The sequence below is a fragment of the Pogoniulus pusillus genome, chromosome 34 (assembly GCF_015220805.1).
Source record: "Pogoniulus pusillus isolate bPogPus1 chromosome 34, bPogPus1.pri, whole genome shotgun sequence".
In the NCBI taxonomy this organism is placed as follows: domain Eukaryota; kingdom Metazoa; phylum Chordata; class Aves; order Piciformes; family Lybiidae; genus Pogoniulus; species Pogoniulus pusillus.
The window spans coordinates 12483793-12503985 of record NC_087297.1 but is presented as its reverse complement, the minus strand read 5'-3'; the positions used below and the strand labels follow the sequence as shown (position 1 = coordinate 12503985).

General features: G+C 44.3%; 1 protein-coding gene across 5 annotated transcripts in view; it reads right to left on the bottom strand.

Moving 5' to 3' along the window:
• The window catches only part of CHD7 (chromodomain helicase DNA binding protein 7), a 130784-nt gene that overhangs the window by 40521 nt on the left and 70070 nt on the right, over positions 1-20193 (bottom strand). For all 5 annotated transcript variants that reach the window (XM_064170812.1, XM_064170814.1, XM_064170816.1 and 2 more), the window contains exons 3-7: positions 19185-19606; positions 9070-9208; positions 7069-7206; positions 5896-5961; positions 719-774 (exon numbers count right to left, since the gene is read on the bottom strand). In XM_064170812.1, coding sequence (XP_064026882.1) covers positions 719-774; positions 5896-5961; positions 7069-7206; positions 9070-9208; positions 19185-19606 — 821 coding nt within the window. The remainder of the gene's footprint in view (positions 1-718; positions 775-5895; positions 5962-7068; positions 7207-9069; positions 9209-19184; positions 19607-20193) is intronic.

Sequence of the window (20193 nt, the reverse complement as noted above, 5' to 3'; positions counted from 1 at the left end):
TGCGATAATCAATACAGAGCAAAAGGAGGTACAAAGGTAGCAGCATATTTTGTGAGGTCAACTGCCTGCAGTTAGCTGCCTGAAATTTGCTTTGAAGTGAATTTTAAATTCACTATGTGAATTTCTCTCTTGGATGGGAAATTCACTAAAATGACACAAGATTTACTATTTTTCCTCAGAGTAAAATGAGCTTATCCAGCTGCAAACAACGTCTTTTAAATTAGGAGTGCACTGCAGCTTCAGAGGCCAGAAAGAAACAAGGTGCTGCTCTCACTGCTGTTATAGCCCTCTCACAGAAGGGCAGGGATCAGCTGGAAGCCACCTCTATTGTGACCTTAGACATTCTGTTGAACACGGCTTTTGGCTTTGAAAGAGTTAAAGGGATTAGAGGTGAGTAGTTTGCAGGTATGAAACTCTCTGGTTGCAGTTAGATCTACACAGCTACATGGGTACATGCTCCTGAGTCTGTGTGTATAACAAGCCTGTTTTACCTGAGCAATTTTACCTCTGGATTTCACTTTGGAGAGAACACAAATTAAGACTATAAACCCACTACCACCAGCTCCTTACATACTTCTTTGCCACTGGTTTGGATTAAACATTAGAAATGTTTAAAGTTGGGCACTAACAGGCACATAATTTACAAACCCAGAGTTCAAAACCTAATTGGAAATGGTGTAAACTTAAAAGGTAGTATCAAACCTCTAACTGTACTTACAAGTTCTTGTACTTTACATAGAACTCCTCTATTTCTACCTCCTCTCCATTCTCCATCTGTAAGAAAAGAACAGTTGAAACATGAATTAAACCACTAAACAGCCCCATTTAGTTAATGATTAAAACTAACAGAAATACAGTACACAGTCCCCACGTAGGGAGATCAAGTGGAGGTGCAGGACAGCATCCATTGGGGGAGGACATGGGTGAGGAGTTTCCTCCAGCAGCTTCCCCAAGTGCATTCTGCACTGCTTACTACAACTTCCAAGACATGAATCATTTGAACTCCTCCCTAACCACATGCAGCTTCATTCACAACCTCACCCCAAACCTGGCTTGCTGCCAAACCCACAGTGTTAAGTAGAAGCCAAGTGTACCATTTTCTCAGGCAGCAGCCAATTAGCAACTGCACTCCTGAATGCCATATGTATTATTTTTGGCTGGCTCATGGCAACTTTACATTGTGGGTTTTGTAATGTTTTAAAAAAGGAGTTTTAAAGGGAGTTTATTCCTCCATATAGTTAATAACTCCAAACAAGAAGCCATATAAAACTAAACCTTCTACCTCTGCTAGAATTTTAGTGCATCAGTGTTCATGGCTTTAGTTTTACTCAATGGTGCAATTAAATTCACTCAGGCAAGATGTCTCACATACAGAGCAGCCAAATTAAATTAACACCCCAAACTTACATTTAAAACAAGGTTAAAGTCATGATAGAAACCAGCAAAACCAAGGGCATTCAGTGCTAAGGGCTGGGACTACCCTTAACTCATCCCTAGTGCCAAAGTATTGCATAACATATGGCACGTAGCGCTGGCTCCAGTTCCTCCTGAACCCAGCCGTAGGACAAACTAAGGGCAGCACAGCAGGCACACATTTGGAATTCACTTGGTATCACAACTCTTGTGTTTGCTCATGAACTTTGGAACCATTTTAAATGGAAGAGGATTTTTTGGGTTTATACACTTCATCAGAGACAACTTTTGTAATAAATACTGTCTCGAGAACTGTACAGACAAAACTGTTGACTTCTCCAAGTCAAAATGCTGGGGTTTATACACATATATATGTTAAAGTAAGAGGGAGGGAGGGAGTGAAGAGAGGCTGCAAGAGCTGGGTTTCTTTAGCCTTGAGAAGAGAAGGCTTAGGGGAGATCTTATTACCATGGACCAGGACATAAATGGTGGCTACCAGGACGATGGAGACTCCCTGTTTGCAAGGACTCGCAAGGAAAAGGTCAGAGGTGATAGGGACAAGTTACTGCTGGGGAGATTCCCAGTGCACACCAGAATAAAATGTTTCACCACGTGAACAGCCAAACATTGGAATCATCTCCCAAGGGACATGCTACTTCTTGAATCCTGTTTTAGAAGGTAAACTACCTCTGAACCCTAAAACCAGGGATGAATCACAGAATCAGAGGGCGTTTCCAACCCAAACAATGCTAAGATCATCAAGTCAAACCATCACCCTAATACCGCTATGGACGTTAAACCATGTCCCCAGGTGTAATGCCTACATGCTTTTTGAACACCTCCAGAGATGGTGACTCCAAGGCCAGCCTGTTCCAGTGCCTGATCACTCTTGCAGCAGAGATTTTTATTAGTACCCAACCTAAACTTCCCCTGGCACAAATTCAGGCCATGTTCTCTTGTTCTATCATCTAATACTAGGGAAAAGAGACCAACCCCCACCTCACCTCAACCTCCTTTCAGGGAGTTGTAAAGACTCAAAACTGTATCTAAAGAAAAGAAGTATTGCAAAAAGGAGATCCCATTGTCTGAATCTACTCACTACCCTGAGGCAAAAATCACTCTTTAAAAAGTCATCCCTAATCTTAAGGCATTCACTACTTTTAGTTTCTGAAATGTTATGCCCAAGTCTCTTTGATTAGTTTTAAAGCAGAAACATCAATCCCACACTGACAACATGGTTAAACACCTTTATATAAAGGTTTCATACCAGGCAATTTAATTCCTCTCAACAGCATTTCCATCAACTGTATTTTCTGTCAACTGCCAACTTAATAACAATAATTTACAATGTAAATCTTGATAAAACCTGTAACTCTCCTGAGGAAAAGGTACTTTTGCATTATCTAATAGGTAATAACTGGCCTGTGTTATTATATGTTCTATGAGATGCAGCAAAGATTCACCTAAATAAAGCATTTCAGAACACAATCTTTAGAACTATTTTTAAACATCATTGTCCAGGTGAGACCATAATTGATAATCTGATCACAGAACAACACAGAATCCCAGCATGGTTGGAGTTGGAAGGGACCTCTGGAGATCATCTAGCTCAGCCACCCTACTAAAGCAGGGTCACCACCCACAGTAGCCTGCCCAGAATCACAACATTCCAGGTAGGTTTGGAATCTCTCCAGAGAAGGAGACTCCACGACTTCTCTGGGCAGCCTGCTCCAGGACTCTATCACCCTCACACTGAAAAAGTTTCTCCTCATGTTTAGGCAGAACCTCCTGGGTTCTGCTTTGTGCCCATTGCCCTTTGTCCTACTGGACACCACTGAAAAGAGATCCACAGTCTGCAGGCAACTAAAGAAATAAATGATCCCTTCCTTCAGGCAAGTACTTAAGAGCAGACAATCTTGCACTGGCATTGCCGCAGAAGAGGAGCAGCAACACTTGCTCATGTGAAGTTAGTTGAGCAAGCCTCTCAGAGCTGCAGAGACAAGGAAGAGCTTAAAAAAAAATAAACCCAACAAAAACCTACTCCAGATCTACTGCTAGAAAAACAACAGGCAGAATCAACAGATCTCCAGAGAAGTTGTGGAGGCTCCAAGCCTGGAATTGTTCAAATTCAGGTTGCACAGGGCCTTGAGCAACCTGGCCTAGTAGAGGATCTTCAAAGTCCCTTCAACCCAAACCATTCCTGTGCCTCGACTGATGCTCAACACTAGATTGTGAACTAGTTTGTGGAAGAAATGCAAGCATTTGTACACAAGTCAGTCAGATCTCACCACGCAGCAACAGGCACAAAATGGAAATACAAACATGTACCACACAGGTAGAGTGTTCCACAAGCACCACATCTCCCCACTGCATGCACTGTTTGTGCTGAACAGCATTTTTAGTCCCAACCATTCCTTTCTAAGTGAAGGGGCTGAGATTCAATGAGGATTGGAGCAGGCCAAGCAAGTAATTAGGAAAATGAAAAACTTCCACATACAGACTTGAATACAGGAAGACCATGATGGTTTGGGAATAGAGATGCATGGATTTAACACTTTCTGCAAGAGTGAAGAGCATTCCACAGAATGCCAAATTCCGGGTTTTTCCTTGTTCTTTTGTACTTCAAACACAAACCAATACAATTTCTACCTTTTACTTCACACATTTCAAGACTATCTGCAAGCACTGTGCTGCCTCAAACCTGGTCACTCCAAACCTCGACTAAGGCTATTTCAGAGAAATAGAGGATAATGTCATGGTAAGAACACTGCTCCAAAAGCTTGCTCATTATCTGATGTCCTTTACTTGAAAGCAACATCTTTGTCACAACCTAGTCCGCTGAAAGGTTTCCTAGTGAAGCCTTTCTTCATGTTTATTTTATGCACTGGTCCTGATCACAGCAATTTTACTTTGATTAGTAATCTAACAACCAGGGGTTTGATGACGTTAGTAAGAGTGTAAAAGACCTTTAATAAAAGCACAGTTGGACACTTCAGATGTTAAATATTAACAACCTGAAATCCAGGGTTTTTTTTTTGGGGGGGAGAGATTTGGGAGAGGAGGGTTGGGGAGAAGAGCAAATACAATCCATAAAAAACATTAAAGAAAGAGCTCAAAATAGAGCTTGCCTCCAGCAGAGCTTGCAATCAAAGACATGTAGGCATCAGACCAACCACTTCCCACAAACTGCAGCAAAATACACACTCCCCATGAGTAATCACACCTTTGTTTGCAGGGGAGAGGAAGAAGAGAGGAATAATTGCTGAAAAATAGCTTCCAATGTAAAGACATTTATGAAAAGACCACATTCTCCTCTCGTAGTAGACCATCAGGACAACCAATTACCAGGTTCATATTACATGAAGTTTATCCAAAAAATAAGTGCACTGTTTGAAACACAAAATGTAGCTCTGGACTTAAAAGCCCCAGAGGTTCTGTGCTGTGAAAGCCACAGAAAGGGGTCAAATTCAATCACAGTCAGTCATGACATCACACAGGTTTAGGTTTACAGAGCTGGTAATGATGGTTATGACAGCAGTAGTAACACTGAAAAAAATCACAGAAATCATCTTCACCATTAAAAACATTGAACAAACAAAATCCACAACACAGAATTTTAAAATCCATGAATAAAGGCTGCTTCTCCTGCTCCAATCTGAAAATGAGCCCTTCAAGGAAAAGAGGCACTTCTGGTTAACTAAGATCAACATGAGCATCATTTCTGTGTTAATCAGTTTTCCACTCAACTGCAGTGCAAGCCATGAGAATGAGCTACACAGAACAGTCTGTAAAATACAACAGTGACTTTTGGGAATTAGTTCTTTGTCTACTCAGAGACTGACAGTTTGGAATTTCAAAGGCCAATCAAGTTATGAAGCAAATCAGAAGACTCTGTATGCAAAATAAGAACATAACTTAGTTCTGCTCCGTCAACCAGGGTACAATTAGGACAGCCACACTTTACAAGTGTTCCTTCCTTACCTGAGCACAGTGACAAGGAGCATAGTAACCACCAATTTAAGTAACATTCTCAATCACACCTGAACTTATTTTAGCTGCTAAGCACAACCACTGTCAGAAGATGCAAAGAAGGTGGGCAAGGATTTTTCTTTACTAGAAAAGGCAGAAACTCAGGATGCAGCAGAGTTCTCTCATTCCTCAAGCTCCCATGAAACACCACCATGAAGTGAAAAGCAACAGAGATTTCACTCAGGTTTTTATGTTCATAAAAATCAAAAATCTCGTGGAAAAAAAGCAAGGCAAGTGTGAGACTATAGGTTTTGTGAATTGCTACCCAAAAACATGTTAAATATCATCTGATGACACTTCCAGGGTATCTCCTCTATTCATTAAAATAGAGGAGAATACCCATAGTAATAGAATAGAATATCCAAAGTAATTTAAGAGGTTTAGGTGGGCTTCATCAGAAATATGTTTAGTCTGTTTAAAACCATGAAGGGAAGGGCTTTTGCTGTGCTTTACCTTTTTCTTGACTGAACGGCTGCTCATGATCTTCTCCACAACAGGACCTTCAGCATCAGCTGATTCCTGCATCATAAATATGACACAAGAGTTATGGGAGTCAATCTATGTTACTTAAAGATTTCCTACATTAGAAAAAGCATGTTGTTTTCTTTCATTTTGCAAGAGTTTAATACACAGGAGGACTTCTTCCCCCATAGCAGGAGAACTTAGAGGATTCAAAGAGATTTACTATTGTAATGAAGGATTGAAGGATACTCGTTTAAGCCCGTTTTTAGGAGCTTGTTTAAGTCCATTTTTGAAAGCTTGGTTAAGCCCATTTTTAAGAGCTTACACACAACTCTAGCTCCTCCACAAAGGCTGCCATGCACAGAAAAACAGAGCCACATGGTCAGCTCAGCTCCCCTAAAATAACACATGCTTTCAGCACCACACACTCTAAAGATCAGATGTTCCAAAAAGCTCTGGTTTGCTGTGTAAGGGTCCCCACAACAGCTATCAGAACTACCTTTGATTCTGTTGCATTAGTTCATCCCTACTGCAGGCAAACCCTAGCAAATTCTCCCTCTGATAAGATACAATTAGCAATGGAGATCACCAACAATATCTCACAAGGCTTAAAGAACTGCCAAATGGAATACCAGAGGACACATATATATTCTGCTGTAGGTCATCAGTTAGTTCAGTGAAGTAGTTCCTTGAAAAAAGCACTACAAAACAATGAGATTGTTACAACAGTCACTGCTAGGTTATTACCCCTCATCTTATTCAAACTATTTTCTCCATCATTTACATTGCGTAGAGAATAAAGTGTGTCCTGCTGGGTACTATAAGGCAGTAATTTCATAAAGGGGTTCTTCTGGTGCCTAGCAGCAGGGGACAAGCTTGAGTGGTTTATTAAAGTCAGACCACTGAATTCAGAGGAGTAAATTCAAGGCTCCTAGCAGTCCAGTTTTGGTTTCCTTTAGGTAGAGGCCATTAATTTGAAAGAACTGTGTCACACTGTGTATCATCAGCTTGTAAACAAAGTTATGAATTAATCTACTGCCTAAGAATGCCAAAAGCTAATGCTTGCTGGCTGTGCCAACCACGGGCAAGCACTGCTCAGGAGAGGGGCCTGCATCTGAACCCTGAATGCTGCAGTTCTGCCTCTATAGCCTGTTCAGATCTGACCTGTTGCTCTGATTGAGAAGTGTTCGAAGGAGAGTCTCTTCCAGCAGCATCAGCATCATCAGGCTCCTCATCTGAAATCTTGAACTCCAGGTCTTCTGTGTAACGCTTCCTCTTCACCTGCCTGCTGGAGCGTCGCTTCTAAACAGAAAGTGGTGATATTTTCCATGAGACACAGAGCTGATAAGCAGCAGAGAACTGAGAAAATGTCTTTGTGTTTCTGAAATACACTGGTGTGCAGCCAATGCTGTTACTTTTACAGCACCCAGACAGAAACGGTGCAATCGAGACACCACTACCCTACCTTCCTGCCAGTCAGCTGCTCTTGTGTAAAAGAACCCCACAAAACCAAAACTCAAAAACACAAGCACAAAACAAAGAAAGCACAAAATCCACTTTGTACTTGCTCTGAGTTGGGAAGTGGTATTTTGTTTATTCCTCTTTTGGCATGCCTGAAAACACACCAGAAAACTAGAAGGTGTATGTCTGCAAGCAATTAAACCCCAAGAAGTTGCACCTCTTGACTCACATCTAGGACAAACTTTGACAGATGGTTAGTGCAGGAACCAAACACCACCTCTGCACGGCACGGCCACAGTGTTGCTAAGCAGTGACAACACAGTCCCTTGCTCTCCCTGTCCACCCAAGTTGTAGCCAGATTATCTTGTAGGGGAAACAATGAAATTTCACCTCCTCACTCCACTGACCCAGCGCTGCTCAGAATGACATCCTGCAGCACGGCCTGGGGAAAAGACCCCAAGCTAACAGGAGGATGAAAAAGTTGAGCCACCCTAAATTGAAAACACATCCACACCCCATCATGATCAGGTGATAGAAGGCTTCAGAGCAACCGCAGTAAGTAAGCTCTAACATCCCCAGGCATGCTTTGGACAGAATTTGCTCCTTGGTGCTCAGCACCAGACACCCTATTCTGCAACAATAAAATTCCCATTCCCACATAGCCTGCATCAAGCTATAAAATTTGAGAAGCTGAGAGCATATGCTGCTGAAGGAAACTCAACTGAGCATCAAAGATCTCAATGGACTGCTGTATATATAAATTCAAACAACACCACGTCAAGTATCAACTGTTAAGCTCCATTTCTATGAACTGATACACTATCAATTTTCACATCTTTCTCAGCTTAACACACATCTCCAGCAGAACATGCAAATACTTCTGTAGCTCGAACAGATCTGTGCACAGATCTGTTGCTGCTTTTCTTTTGACCTCGAATATATAGGATTGTTCTCACTTCCTTATACTCTACATCCTCCTGGAACAGAGCAAGCAGGAAGTCAGAAGTCACCATGACCTCTTCACCAACTGGCTTTGACTGCTCACACAACTTGGTCCTGCCTCTTCAGCAGGGAATTTAGTTCCCCATTCCAGAAGAAACAAACCAGGAGGTGACCACTACTTAACGTGGCTAATGACAGAACACACCAAAATTGTCCTACATACTATTTCTATTGCCAGATTTTCTTCACATGGAATAAAGTTTGTCCAGAAAGTGACAGGTGTAGTCAGGAAAAATTCATGTTAGCCATCAGTAAAAAAAGTCTTTCATCCATCAGAGTAGTGTGGGTTACATGCACATTTCTGACATCCTGCTCTGTTATGCCTTACTCTTGATTTCAGAAGGTTTGCAGAGCCAACAGAAGAAGAAACACGAGGCTTACAAGCAAGACCTCGTAACAGTACACTGAGTCTAACGAGCAGAAAATTCAGCCCTGTAACTAGAGCACTGATGCAAGAGAACATGTGAGAACTCAACATGTATCTGCAGGTAACAAGACTGTAAAGCAAAATGATCATGAGGAATACTTGTATTAGTAAAATATGCACCACAATCATTTCCAGTTCTCACCTTCTTGGTGTATCACCCTAAACACGACAGAAAACACCCAAACACCTGTATCTTTATAACAAAGACTATGAGAGCTACCATTTTACACATCTAAATTGTCAGTGGATATGATGAACTTGAAAGATAGCATTACCTGAACCCCTGGGTCATCTTCATCTTCAGGATGAGGTGATGGTGGTGGTGTTTTTTCCAAATCTGAGTTTTCAGAGCCTTCCTTTCCCTTGTTCACCTTTTTCTTTGCAGCACTTGTTTCCGAATCAGTTTTCTTGTTACTGAAATAGATATTTTTCATCAATACTTGTACCAAAATGCATGCAAAAAGCCCTTAACAAAACAGTTAATCTCTGTGTTGTTTCTTTGCAGTGACTTCACCATTTTCAGCTGCCCTTATTTCAGTGTTTAAACATAACTGTAAAATCAACGATGCATGTGCCATTGCTATACATTCCCCATTCCTTAACAAGGGACATCTCGCTTCTTTCCTTCAGGATCTCAGACAGTGACACTAAGTATGCACTCAACAAGAAACTGAAAATGAGACTGGAAAGGAGGAGCTGCTCTCTTCAAAACCTGCACCTTCTGAAAGCAACTTGACACACATGAATAGAAAGAGAAGCACAAGTGGACTTGTCTTGATATTCAAACTGCGCAGAGGAAGCATTACCAAAACGAAAGACCAAAGGAGGAAATTCTTCCTTTTCTTTTCCCATCCCTGCCATTTCCAAGCAGGAAAGATGATTTTGTGTCAACTCTGAAGACACTCACAGCCTCAATGCATACAACAGCAACTTACATGAGAGGGGGGGTGGAAAAAACACCCAGCTGGCACCTCAGCATCTGCACAGTACTACAAAGCAAAATCCATTGATGGTAGAAAAATGTTTGTGCCATTGTTTCCTCCCCTTCTCCTCCACGGAAACATTTGTCACCTGAGGAGCTGGGACTACAGCTTTCCAACTGGACTCATAGGCTTGGAAATGGGTAAGGATACAGATCAAAAAATCCTGTTTTAAATGTATCACCACCAAATGATTCACTGAGATGACGGGGATCAAAGTTTTAAATGGCCACAAAGAAGAACGAATGCTAAGAGTTAGTACTATTAAACAAACTGAGTCTCACATGGGGCTTTGCTGCTCTTGTCCCCTCTGGTCCACCCTCCCCAGCCTATTACTGATTTAACAGGCTGGTAGTGGAGAGAGGCTGAGATATTTAAGAGCAGAGCAAAGTTATGAACTGGTATCTGACAAACACAACATTTTAAACTTATACCCAGGACATTGACTGGGGTTTGCTCTTCCTTCATAACCTTTGGTCTCATAACCTGCCGTTTTTATACTTACAGAATACTAGAGTATTCTGGTTGAAACAGGCCATTATGATCATCAGGTCCAATTGTTAACCCAGCACTGTCAGGTCATCACTAAACCATGTCTGTCAGCCACACATCTCAAGAGTTTTCCAGTTCCTCTAGGGATGGGGATCCCACCACTGCTTTGAACAGCCTCTTCCAGCCCTTGACAATCTTCTTACCCCTTTGAGGGAAGAAGCTGTTCCTTGTGTCCACTCTAAACCTCCCCTAGCACAACTTCAGGTAATTTCCTCTTGTCCTATCATTTGTTCCTTGGGAGAAGAAACTGACCCCCACCTGGCTCTATCCTCCTTTGAGGGAGTTGGAAAGCCAGAAGGTCTCCCCCTGAGCTTGCTTTTCTCCAGCTTGAAGAAACCCTGATCTCCTCAGGTGCTGCTCACAAGACCTGTGCTATGGACACAAGCTCTCGTTCATTTCCATCACCACACTGGCAAGCTGAAAATGCCTTCTGGAGCAGTAACTTTAAATTCCTGAATACAGTTATACCCAGGTTACGTTTGGGAATATGGCTGTATTCAGAACCACAGTTACATTCAAGGCTGGGTTTTGGCACCAGGACAGCTTGTCTGTGGCACGGTATCATAAATTGGTTTAGGTTGGAAGGGACCTCAAAACTCATCCAGTCCCAATCCTGTGCCATAGGCAGAGACACCTCCTACTAGAACAGGTTGCTCAAGGTCTCACCTAATCCAGCCTTGAACACCTCCAGGGAGGTTGTGGAGCACAGAATCACCCAACGTGATCAAAGATCACGTTGGGTGATTCTGTGCTCCACAACCTCCCTGGGCAACCTGTGGCAGTGTCTCACCAGCCTCACTGCAAAGAACCCTTTCCTAACATCTGCTTTGAATCTCCCCTCTGCCGGTTTAAACACATTGCCCCTTGTCCTGTCATGGCAAGACCTCGTCAATTGTCCCTCCCCAGCCCTCCTGTAGTCCCCCTTCAGAAAGGCTACTCTAAGGGCTCCTGGAAGCCTTCTCTTCTCCAGGCTGCACAGCCCCAGTTCTCTCAGCCGGTCCTCAGAGCAGAGCTGCTGCAGCCCTCCGAGCATCTCCGTGGCCCTATCCCCGCCGTGCCTAGACAAACGCCGACTTAAAACCAGTGCAAAGCTCGGGAGTTTAGGGAACGAATTTGCATCCCAGCGAAACCACTGGGCGTGACACTGCTCTCCTCCCCGAGAAAGCACCTCCGACGGGGAGAAGTTGTGCCGGGGTAGGTCTAGGCTGGATGTTAGGAGGAAGTTCTTCACAGAGACAGTGATTTCCCATTGGAATGGGCTGCCCAGGGAGGTGGTGGAGGCACCGTCCCTTGGAGTCTTCAAGCCAAGCCTGGCTGAGGCACTCGGTGCCATGGTCTGGTTGACTGGGCAGGGCTGGGTGCTAGGTTGGGCTGGCTGAGCTTGGAGCTCTCTTCCAGCCGGGTTGATCCCATTAATTTAAAGGTGAACGAAAGCGGGGGGGAGGCACTGGGGCGGCCAGGACGGAGGGCGAGCGGAGCGCGGCGGCGGCGGGCGCGCGCAGCCCGGCTCCCCTCCCTCCCTCCCTGCCTCCCTCCCTCCCCGGCGGGGCGCGCGGGCGGCGCGCGGCTCCCCTCGCGGCGTTTGTTTCCGCTCTAGCTGCCGCCAATGGCACAAAGCCGCGGCCGAGGCGGGGGCCCCCGCTCGCCTTTCATCCGCGCGCCGAGAGCGCTCGCGTCGCCCGGGCAACCCGCGCCCACGTGACCAGCACCTGCTCCGCTGGCTGGCGGCCACCGACTGCAGCCATCTGCTTCCCTCAATCAGCGCCCCGGCGCTGCCGGCACCTGCGCGGCCCCGGCCTGCGCGCCCCCCCGCCCGCTCTTCTTCCCCTTCCCCTTCCCCCGCCTCGCACACACCACCGATCCCCCCCTTCCCCTTTCCCTCCTCTCATACTGCCTTTTATCAAGTCACAGCTTCCCCCCCAAAAAAAGAAAAGGAAAAAAAAAAAAACTAACCTCCCCCCCCCGACTTTACGGATTTCTCCCCAATGTGTTGAAATCAAAGGTGAGGCTGCCACAGGGGAGCTGGATGGTGGCCAGGTGAAGGAAGCTGACAGGCTGGTGCTTTCCCGCCCTTGACCCCCGTAAATCAGAGCAAGGGGTGCAATTAAGTTTAGTAGTTGGTGCCGTGCCCCGGGTGAATAACAGGCTTAGAGTCAGAAGAATAGTGTGGCCCGGGACTGATAAAACACCCCCTTGCTGAAAGGCCGGGAAGCGCTAACGAGGGCCGCCCGGCCTGCCTGCCTGCCTCCCTGCCCCGGCCAGGCCCAGACAAAGACCCTGCCAGCGACTCCAGCGGCAGGTCCACCCTGACAAAGGCTTCTTTCCAGCCTCTATTAGACCTTTCTCTGCTCACAGTGGCAGGGACTCCGAGCTAAGAGTATTCCATGACCTATATACACAACCCTGAGCCGTGCCTCGGCGTACCAAGTCAGTCCCAATAACAGAGACGTGGACCAAGCAATTCAAACCTTCCTCCCCCTCCCTTGCCAGGCCAGTTAAAAACACACAGATGAAAGAGCCACCAACTTGAAGAGAACAAAGCCCGTGTGCAGCTCCACTGGGAATTTCAAGTTCTAAATTCAGCAGAAGGATTGTTTTTAAATGCACAGCTACAGTTTCTTTCAAGGAAAGAAAGGAAGGTGAAGTACAAATAAGCCATAAAAGAACAGCATCGTGCCCTTGAGCGAGGCGAAGCAAGGCACGGCACAGCACTGCTTCCCGGCGCATCGTGCACCCAGGAGCTTCACCTGGCTGGGGGGAGCAGCAGCTTCCTCAAATTGTCAGCAGCTGCTGTTCCTCTGCATCCTCCCACACAGACAGCATGATCTGTTCCTGACAATTCAATGTACCCACTTTTGACTCAGCCTTTCTGCTTTCCAGCAGATTGTACTCAAGCCACTCAGTAATGGTGTTAGCCTGGACAAGAATTACCTTTCCACGTGTAAGAACAAGCAGGTAAAAAAAGCAGTTCTGAGACTTCACCATTACCCTGAGGGTCAGTGTGTCAGTGCTTAACTCTGGAGGCATAGCTGAGGGTATTTTCTGGACCTAGCAATAAGGCAGACAAACTGTGATCTACATATTTAGACAATTCTCCCTCATACTTAGAATCACAGAAACCACCAGGTTGAAAGAGATCTGCAAGATCATCCAGTCCAACCTAGCACCCAGCCCTAGACCATGGCACTAAGTGCCCCATCCAGCCTTTTCTTGAACACCTCCAGGGATGGTGACACCACCACCTCCCTGGGCAGCCCATTCCAATCACTTTCTCTGGCAAAAACTTCCTCCTAATATCAAGCCTATGCAAAACTTAGCCATGTCCCACTAGCAACAAGACCTTGTCCAGCCTCAAAACAAGAACTAGAAGTCTGGGATAAACTGAAGGAATATTTGCCACATACAAACCACTACAACACTTCAAAACTGTCAGTTAAAACTACTTTTTATATTCCAGTGATACAAGCACAGACATTTCAGATTAGATGCTTTACAATCTAGCTGTCCAATACCACTTTCTGCTTTCATCCTCTTATCCCCAAGGGCTGCACAGCACAGTGACCACAGGGGATCAGTAAAGCAGACAACCTGCAGAAGGTCAGACGAGCAAACAATGTGAAGGAAAACAGGCTGAGGAGGAAAACAGTAAGTAGGACAAAGGAAAAGAAAAGCTTAAATTACAAATTGAGAACACAGATCCAAACTCTGACAAAGTATTTTGTGTCAGTTAGTCAAGCAGCCACCTACAGAGCTAGGTCAAACTCAAGGAGCTTATGGGGCCAAACCATCTGACTCAGAAAATACCCCAAAAAGCATGGCATGCTCTGCAGGATGAAGAGGGGAAGTAATCAGGCTGTATGTTTACACTGTGAAACTACTTCATCTGATCTGGGCAACTGACAGATCTGTTTATTAGTGTAATTTATGGTAGCTATCAGGATTTGGATGACACATTACTCTGCAATTTGTCTAAAGTAAGTCAGATATACCAACAATCTCTCTTTTGCCATTTGGCAACACTGTCCTGTGACAAACTCACGCTTGGAATTTGGCTTAGAAAAATGCTGCACATCCATTGTGGAGCATCAAAACCATCAAAAAAATTAGCAATTTTAGAGTTGTAAGGTCTTCTGTACTGCCTTACCTGAGGAGAACACTTTATTTTTTGAAGCTCCTCGTGTAATCAAAGCTTTTCTTTCTTCCCTTTCTTTTTAAAATCAGGTTTTATATGTCACAGGAGTAGGGAGATGCAGGGGAAATCAATAGGACAAGGTGTTTTCCTGCCTGAAAAATCAGCTGTATGACTGAAAAGTCCCAGGCCCACAAAGCCTGCCTGCAGAAAAGGTAAATATCTGGCTGTTGGTTCAAATTGGGCTGGCTCAGAAGGGAGATGAGGACAGGTGTGAACAGGAACAGCCTCAGTGGATGCACGCTGGAAATCTCATACGATTTCCTGTTCTCTCCCACAGGCAGCCCCTTCCTGTCTTGCTCAGGATCATCCAAGCTTTGGAGTGGAAACCACCACAACTGCCTCGGGACCTCTCTTCCTGTCCTCCAGTTCCCCTGGGTCTTCCCATTTCCGCAGCCAGGAGCCATCCCCCTTCCGATACAACAGCGAATCTGCAGACCAAAAGGTCCATCTCCACCTCCCTCTACAAGAGGTCACGATGCTGGTGCTTAGCACTCCCCTCACTCACCCTGCCCTGCATCCCTGCTGCTGCTGCTGCCGCAGGCGTGGGAAGGAGGAAAAGTTTCCACTGCCCTAGGGAGGGGAGGAGGCAGGTGACAGCAGCCCTGCAAAGCACAGCACACTGCTGCAGGGAGATGGCAGGAGGGCTCAGCTCCTGCAAAGAGTTGCCATTTGGCCCTCACAGCTACTGCTTCTTCCACTGTCAGCGGTGGCCACTCTCTAGAGTTTCATAGGAAGCAGCAGGAGAGATATCAGCTGTGCAGCAGCGTGATCTTCTGAAACAGGTGGTCCTCATCTCCTCCAGGGACAGGCACAGGAGGAACAGACATCTGAGCCATGACTTTGCAGTTCTAGAGGACTATTTGCCTTTCCCTGTCCATCTACTTTTGCAAAAATCTGCCTGCTTTGCACACGCCTCAAGCTGCCTCTGCAACATTAAGAGCCCACCTAATATTGCACCCACACAATCCAATGAAACCCCTTCATTTGAGACCCAACATTTTGCTTTCAAACCTGGCCAATTTGGTCCAGAATTGATTTGTTTTTGCAAAGATGTTTAGTTGTTTGGTTGGTTTTTTTTTTTCAGTCACCACTGTATTTGTCTTCTTGTACTGGAAGGACTGGGCTAATATCCATTATGAGTGTTACAATCCAGTATTAACTTGTGATCTCTCTTTCCAGATCCCCAGGTATGCAGTATAACATACCAGCAGCACATTTGGGTGTTTTCTTTCTTTTTAAGATGCCATGGAACACACAATCCAAACAAGCATGAAATTAATCAGCTTCTTTTCTTCCCTTCTCCAGGCTGACTGTTGGCCCCCCACAGGAGGGTGCATTTCAGTGAGGCATGCTGCTTGGTTTGTTACAGTTTACACCAAGTTCAGAAGGGATGTGAAGGATAAAGGTTCTGGTTTTTGGTTGCTGTTTGGTTAATGAAAAGATTATACACTGTTAGTAAAACCTGGAACTGAGTTAAATTATGAGCTATATTAAATCACAAAATGGTTAGGATAGTTAAATAGCAGATTTTTATCTCTGTGGATACTCTAATACAGCTTGTGGCAAAACTATCAAGGACTTATTATCTTCTGCCCAGAGAATTGTTGCTTTTCAAGAAATCCCTTTCCCATGCCTTAAGTTATTTACCTGAATTTTACAGTGGTGCAAAACTCTTCTATTAAAACTAATCAGCTTCTGCAGGAATGAAAGCCATTAGTTTTGCCCAACATATAGAAGTCACACTACTACTTCAGTGCTTAGAAGGAAAACACCGAGCCATATAAGCAGAAGTAGTAAACAGATACCAGGCATTAACTTCACCAAACTACTGTACTTTTAAATCATCCTCCATAATCTATATTAACTTGCATTTATCTCCCTTCATGTCAGCTACTGTAATATTTCCTTCCCAGAGTTAGTGCTGCTGAAATACTTTAGGCTTGGGTGACTAAGAAGTTTGAGTCTGATGTATTTTAAAAGCTTGGTTCAACGATCTGTCACTGGCCAGGTTCCCCAGTCTGTGGCACTGCCAAGGTCAGCACATTGCTTTCAGTGATTTCAGAAATCTCTGGCAGCACAGTGTCCCAGTCTCAAGAGTTCTTCAAATCAGTTTGATACTGAAGCTGACAAGACCACAAAACGAGAACAACCTTGTTTTCAAAAGAGAACATTTGGTAACAGAAACACAAGAGTGTTTCGGGACAAGTAGGACTTTCTCCACACCCCTGAGTAAGCAAAAGGAACAGCAAATGCTCCAAACAAGCTTCTAACCCAGGTAAAAGAACAGGGCTCAGTGCTTAACTAGAATACTGAAGTCATTCAGCCACCCAGGGACAACAGAAGGAAGATAAAAGACTCTCCTACAATTATAACTAAGCAAGCAGTGATCTGACCCTTCAAAGAGGATGCTGCTCCTTTAATCTGCATGGCATGTCCCGGGATTCAGAAGACACACAAAGGTATTAGAGCTGAGTGGACAGGACGGACCAGTTCCGAGAACTGATGTCCAGCACAGCCTGGGCATGTTTTTGAGGCAGACTCCCTCTAACCGTCACTTACTGAACAGAGCTCCTTTGTAGCCTAGACCTTGTAAAACCACACTAATTGAGCAGTCCTGCAGTAAAAGCTTTTTTTACCTCTTGGTGGCAAAAAAATTGCTGGGAGATGCTCAAAACTGTGCAGTGTGGCCTGGTCAGCAGCCTTTACACCTGTGAGTAGAGGGAGATGGAACTAAAAGGTTGGTGTAGTTGATACAATAATTTGGTTTGAAACAACACACTCTGGGACATAGATAAGAGGTTTTCCAAGATGCGAATTTATGTAAGCCTCATGCTCAGGACCGTCTGGAACACAGCTGAAGCAGTAGGGCTAGGCCAATGAACTGGAGTTTCTGAACAGTCAATATAATCTGTTCAGGACAACACTTGAATTTTACAAGCCAGTGCTTCTAAATTCTTCAGGAAACATCATCTCTGCTAATGCAGAACCTTCTCTGTCTTGCTGAAGGAACAAGTTAAAATCTCACTGCCCTCGCCTCATTTAGCCACACAGTTGCACCAGATCGAACCACCAGTGAGTCCTGTACAATATATGCAAAGCTGATTCATTAAGTGCAATTTTTAAACCCTAATACAAATGGATTTCGAAAACTGATTTGGATTAACCAAGTCTGGCTGTGCTTCCATCTGGAAGTTATATTTTATAACGCTAGCCACATCTTGAAAAACAGATTCAGATGTTTGGAACAAATTCAGAACAGTTGTATGAAATTCTAGGTACAAATAAAAAAAAATGAAATTGAGCTTTAATGTCTTTTTTCCTCTCAGTTTCCTTTCAAGTAGGCATTTATAATCAGGGTGTTTAGGGAGTTGAGGGGTAAGGGAAGAATCTGTGTTATTATCTGTGACGTATTTACTCATGTGTAACGGCAGTTTGCTCTTTCTCATACTACTCTGTAGCATTTTAAGCCTCTCCTGATAAAGGGACACGATGCTGAGTGAAAACAGTTAAGAAACAGAGTTGAAGCATCTGCTCTATCCACAAAGATTTTCTGCTAGGAAAAATAGCTTTACATGAAACAGCAAAATGAATATAATCCCTACAGCGAGGATACCTCAATATCCATGTAAAAATGGCTTTTGAAGAACAGAGCTTGGAGCCCATGGGTTGTGTCAGTAGAAAATTTGTCTGTAAGGGTTGTACAACTCTAAGCACTGAACTTATTCTATTTAGAGAAAAAGGGCATCAATCTTTTTACTTTAAGCCTTCATCTCTGGATTGGGTCAAATCTACACTACTGATGAAGCAATTTAAGTTCTTAATATACAAAACACATACAAGCATTAGAAGATTGAATCAAAGAATGGTTTTGTTTGGAAGGGACCTCAAAGATCAACCAGTTCCAACCCCCTGCCATAGGCAGGGACACCTCCCACTAGAACAGGTTGCTCAAGGCCTGATCTAGCCTGGCCTTGAACACCTCCAGGAAGGGAGCATCCACAGCCTCCCTGGGCAACCTGTGCCAGTGTCTCACCACCCTCACTGCAAAGAACCCTTTCCTAACATTTAATTTGCATCTCCCCTCTGCCAGTTCAAACCCATTACCCCTTGACCTGTCATTACAAGACCTTGTCAATAGTCCCTCTCTAGCCTTATTGTAGGCCCCCTTCAGATACTGGAAGGCCACTCCAAGGTCTCCTTGATGCCTTCTTTTCTCCAGGCTGAAGAGCCCCAGCTCTTGTAGCCTGTCCTCATAGCAGAGGTGTTCCACTTAGTTTTGAAATCTAACTAATTCAGAACTTTTTATGCCTTGAAAAGAAAAGAAACCCAAAGCACAATCTCCTTTCTTTCCAGCTTGTTTGAAGTGACTGTGAAGCCATAAACAGGAAAGCCAAACAAGAGAGATGAGCCCAAGTGCCTCAAATCCACAATGCACAGATTCCTAGAATGTTTCAGGTTGGAAGGGACCTCAAAGCTCATCCAGTTCCAACCTCCCTGCCATGGGCAGGGACACCTTCCACTAAACCTTGCCTTGGAAACCTCCAAGGTGGTAGAAGGGAAATGACAAAGCAAGGTTTCCTCTCCACCCACACTGCTTAGCAGAGATGCTCTAGAGATCCCACAAGCAGTGCTGTCTCTGCTGGCACACAGCAGCTTCCTGACTTACCTGGCCTTTTTGCTGGTCTTGGGTTTTGGCGTGGTATTTTTTGCTTTCTTTTCCTTTGGCTCTTTAGGGGTCTTAGGGACTTTGGGGGTCTTGGGTTCCTTCTTCTCCTTAGGTTCTTTAGGATCCTTCGGTTCTTTTTTTGCCTTGGGCTTTTTCTTTTTCTTCTTCTCTTCTTGGGAGCAATCCACTGAGTTTCTGCTTAGATTCTGGCTGTCAAGTCCCCCAGGAAAGTCTTCCTTACCAAAACCTTTACTGGGACCTTCTGCAGCAATGTGATTGTTTTTCTTTTTCTTTTTCTTCTGCTGTGGCTGCGGCTCCATGGCTGGCAGATAATCCTCACCTTTCACGAGCTGGGCGTTCGGTCCACTAACCTGAGTCATATCCGGCACTGGTTTCTCTAAAAAGGGTTCCGATGGAGAATGCTGAGAGAGACAAACAGAAATCAAATTGGAGATTTGCAGCTTGGCTTTCTAAAAAAAATGTGCTCTTTTTGGAGCAAGAGATTACAAGGGGGAGAAATTACTAAGCAGAATCATGGAATTGTTTCGGTTGGAAAAGGACTATGAGATCGAGTCCAACCGCAGATTAACCTAGCAGCAGATCTGAAGCATTGAACAGTAAAAACCCCCAAAGTTATTGTCAGTTAATACAGCAGTAAAATGCCCAGAAATTCTTAATATAGCAAGGGTAAAATTATTTCAGAGCCTGTATATGAAGTATAGAAAATATTTACAGCTTTCAGCATTGAGATGCAAAAGGAAAGTAATTGTTATTTCAGTTACTGCCAAACTGATGTTAGTAGAATGAATGACTTGTTACCAATTACTCAGTTGCACTGGAATTTTGTCCTCTAGGGGGAAAAAAATGGTTAAAGTTTGTTTCTAGACATGCAAAGGAAAAGAAAGTGTATTCACAGGCTGTATTTATAAAAAATTCATCAAGGCAATTTACATTGGTTCTGCTCTGACAGGAGGTATTTTGATCAGCATGTGAAGGATTAAGCCACTTT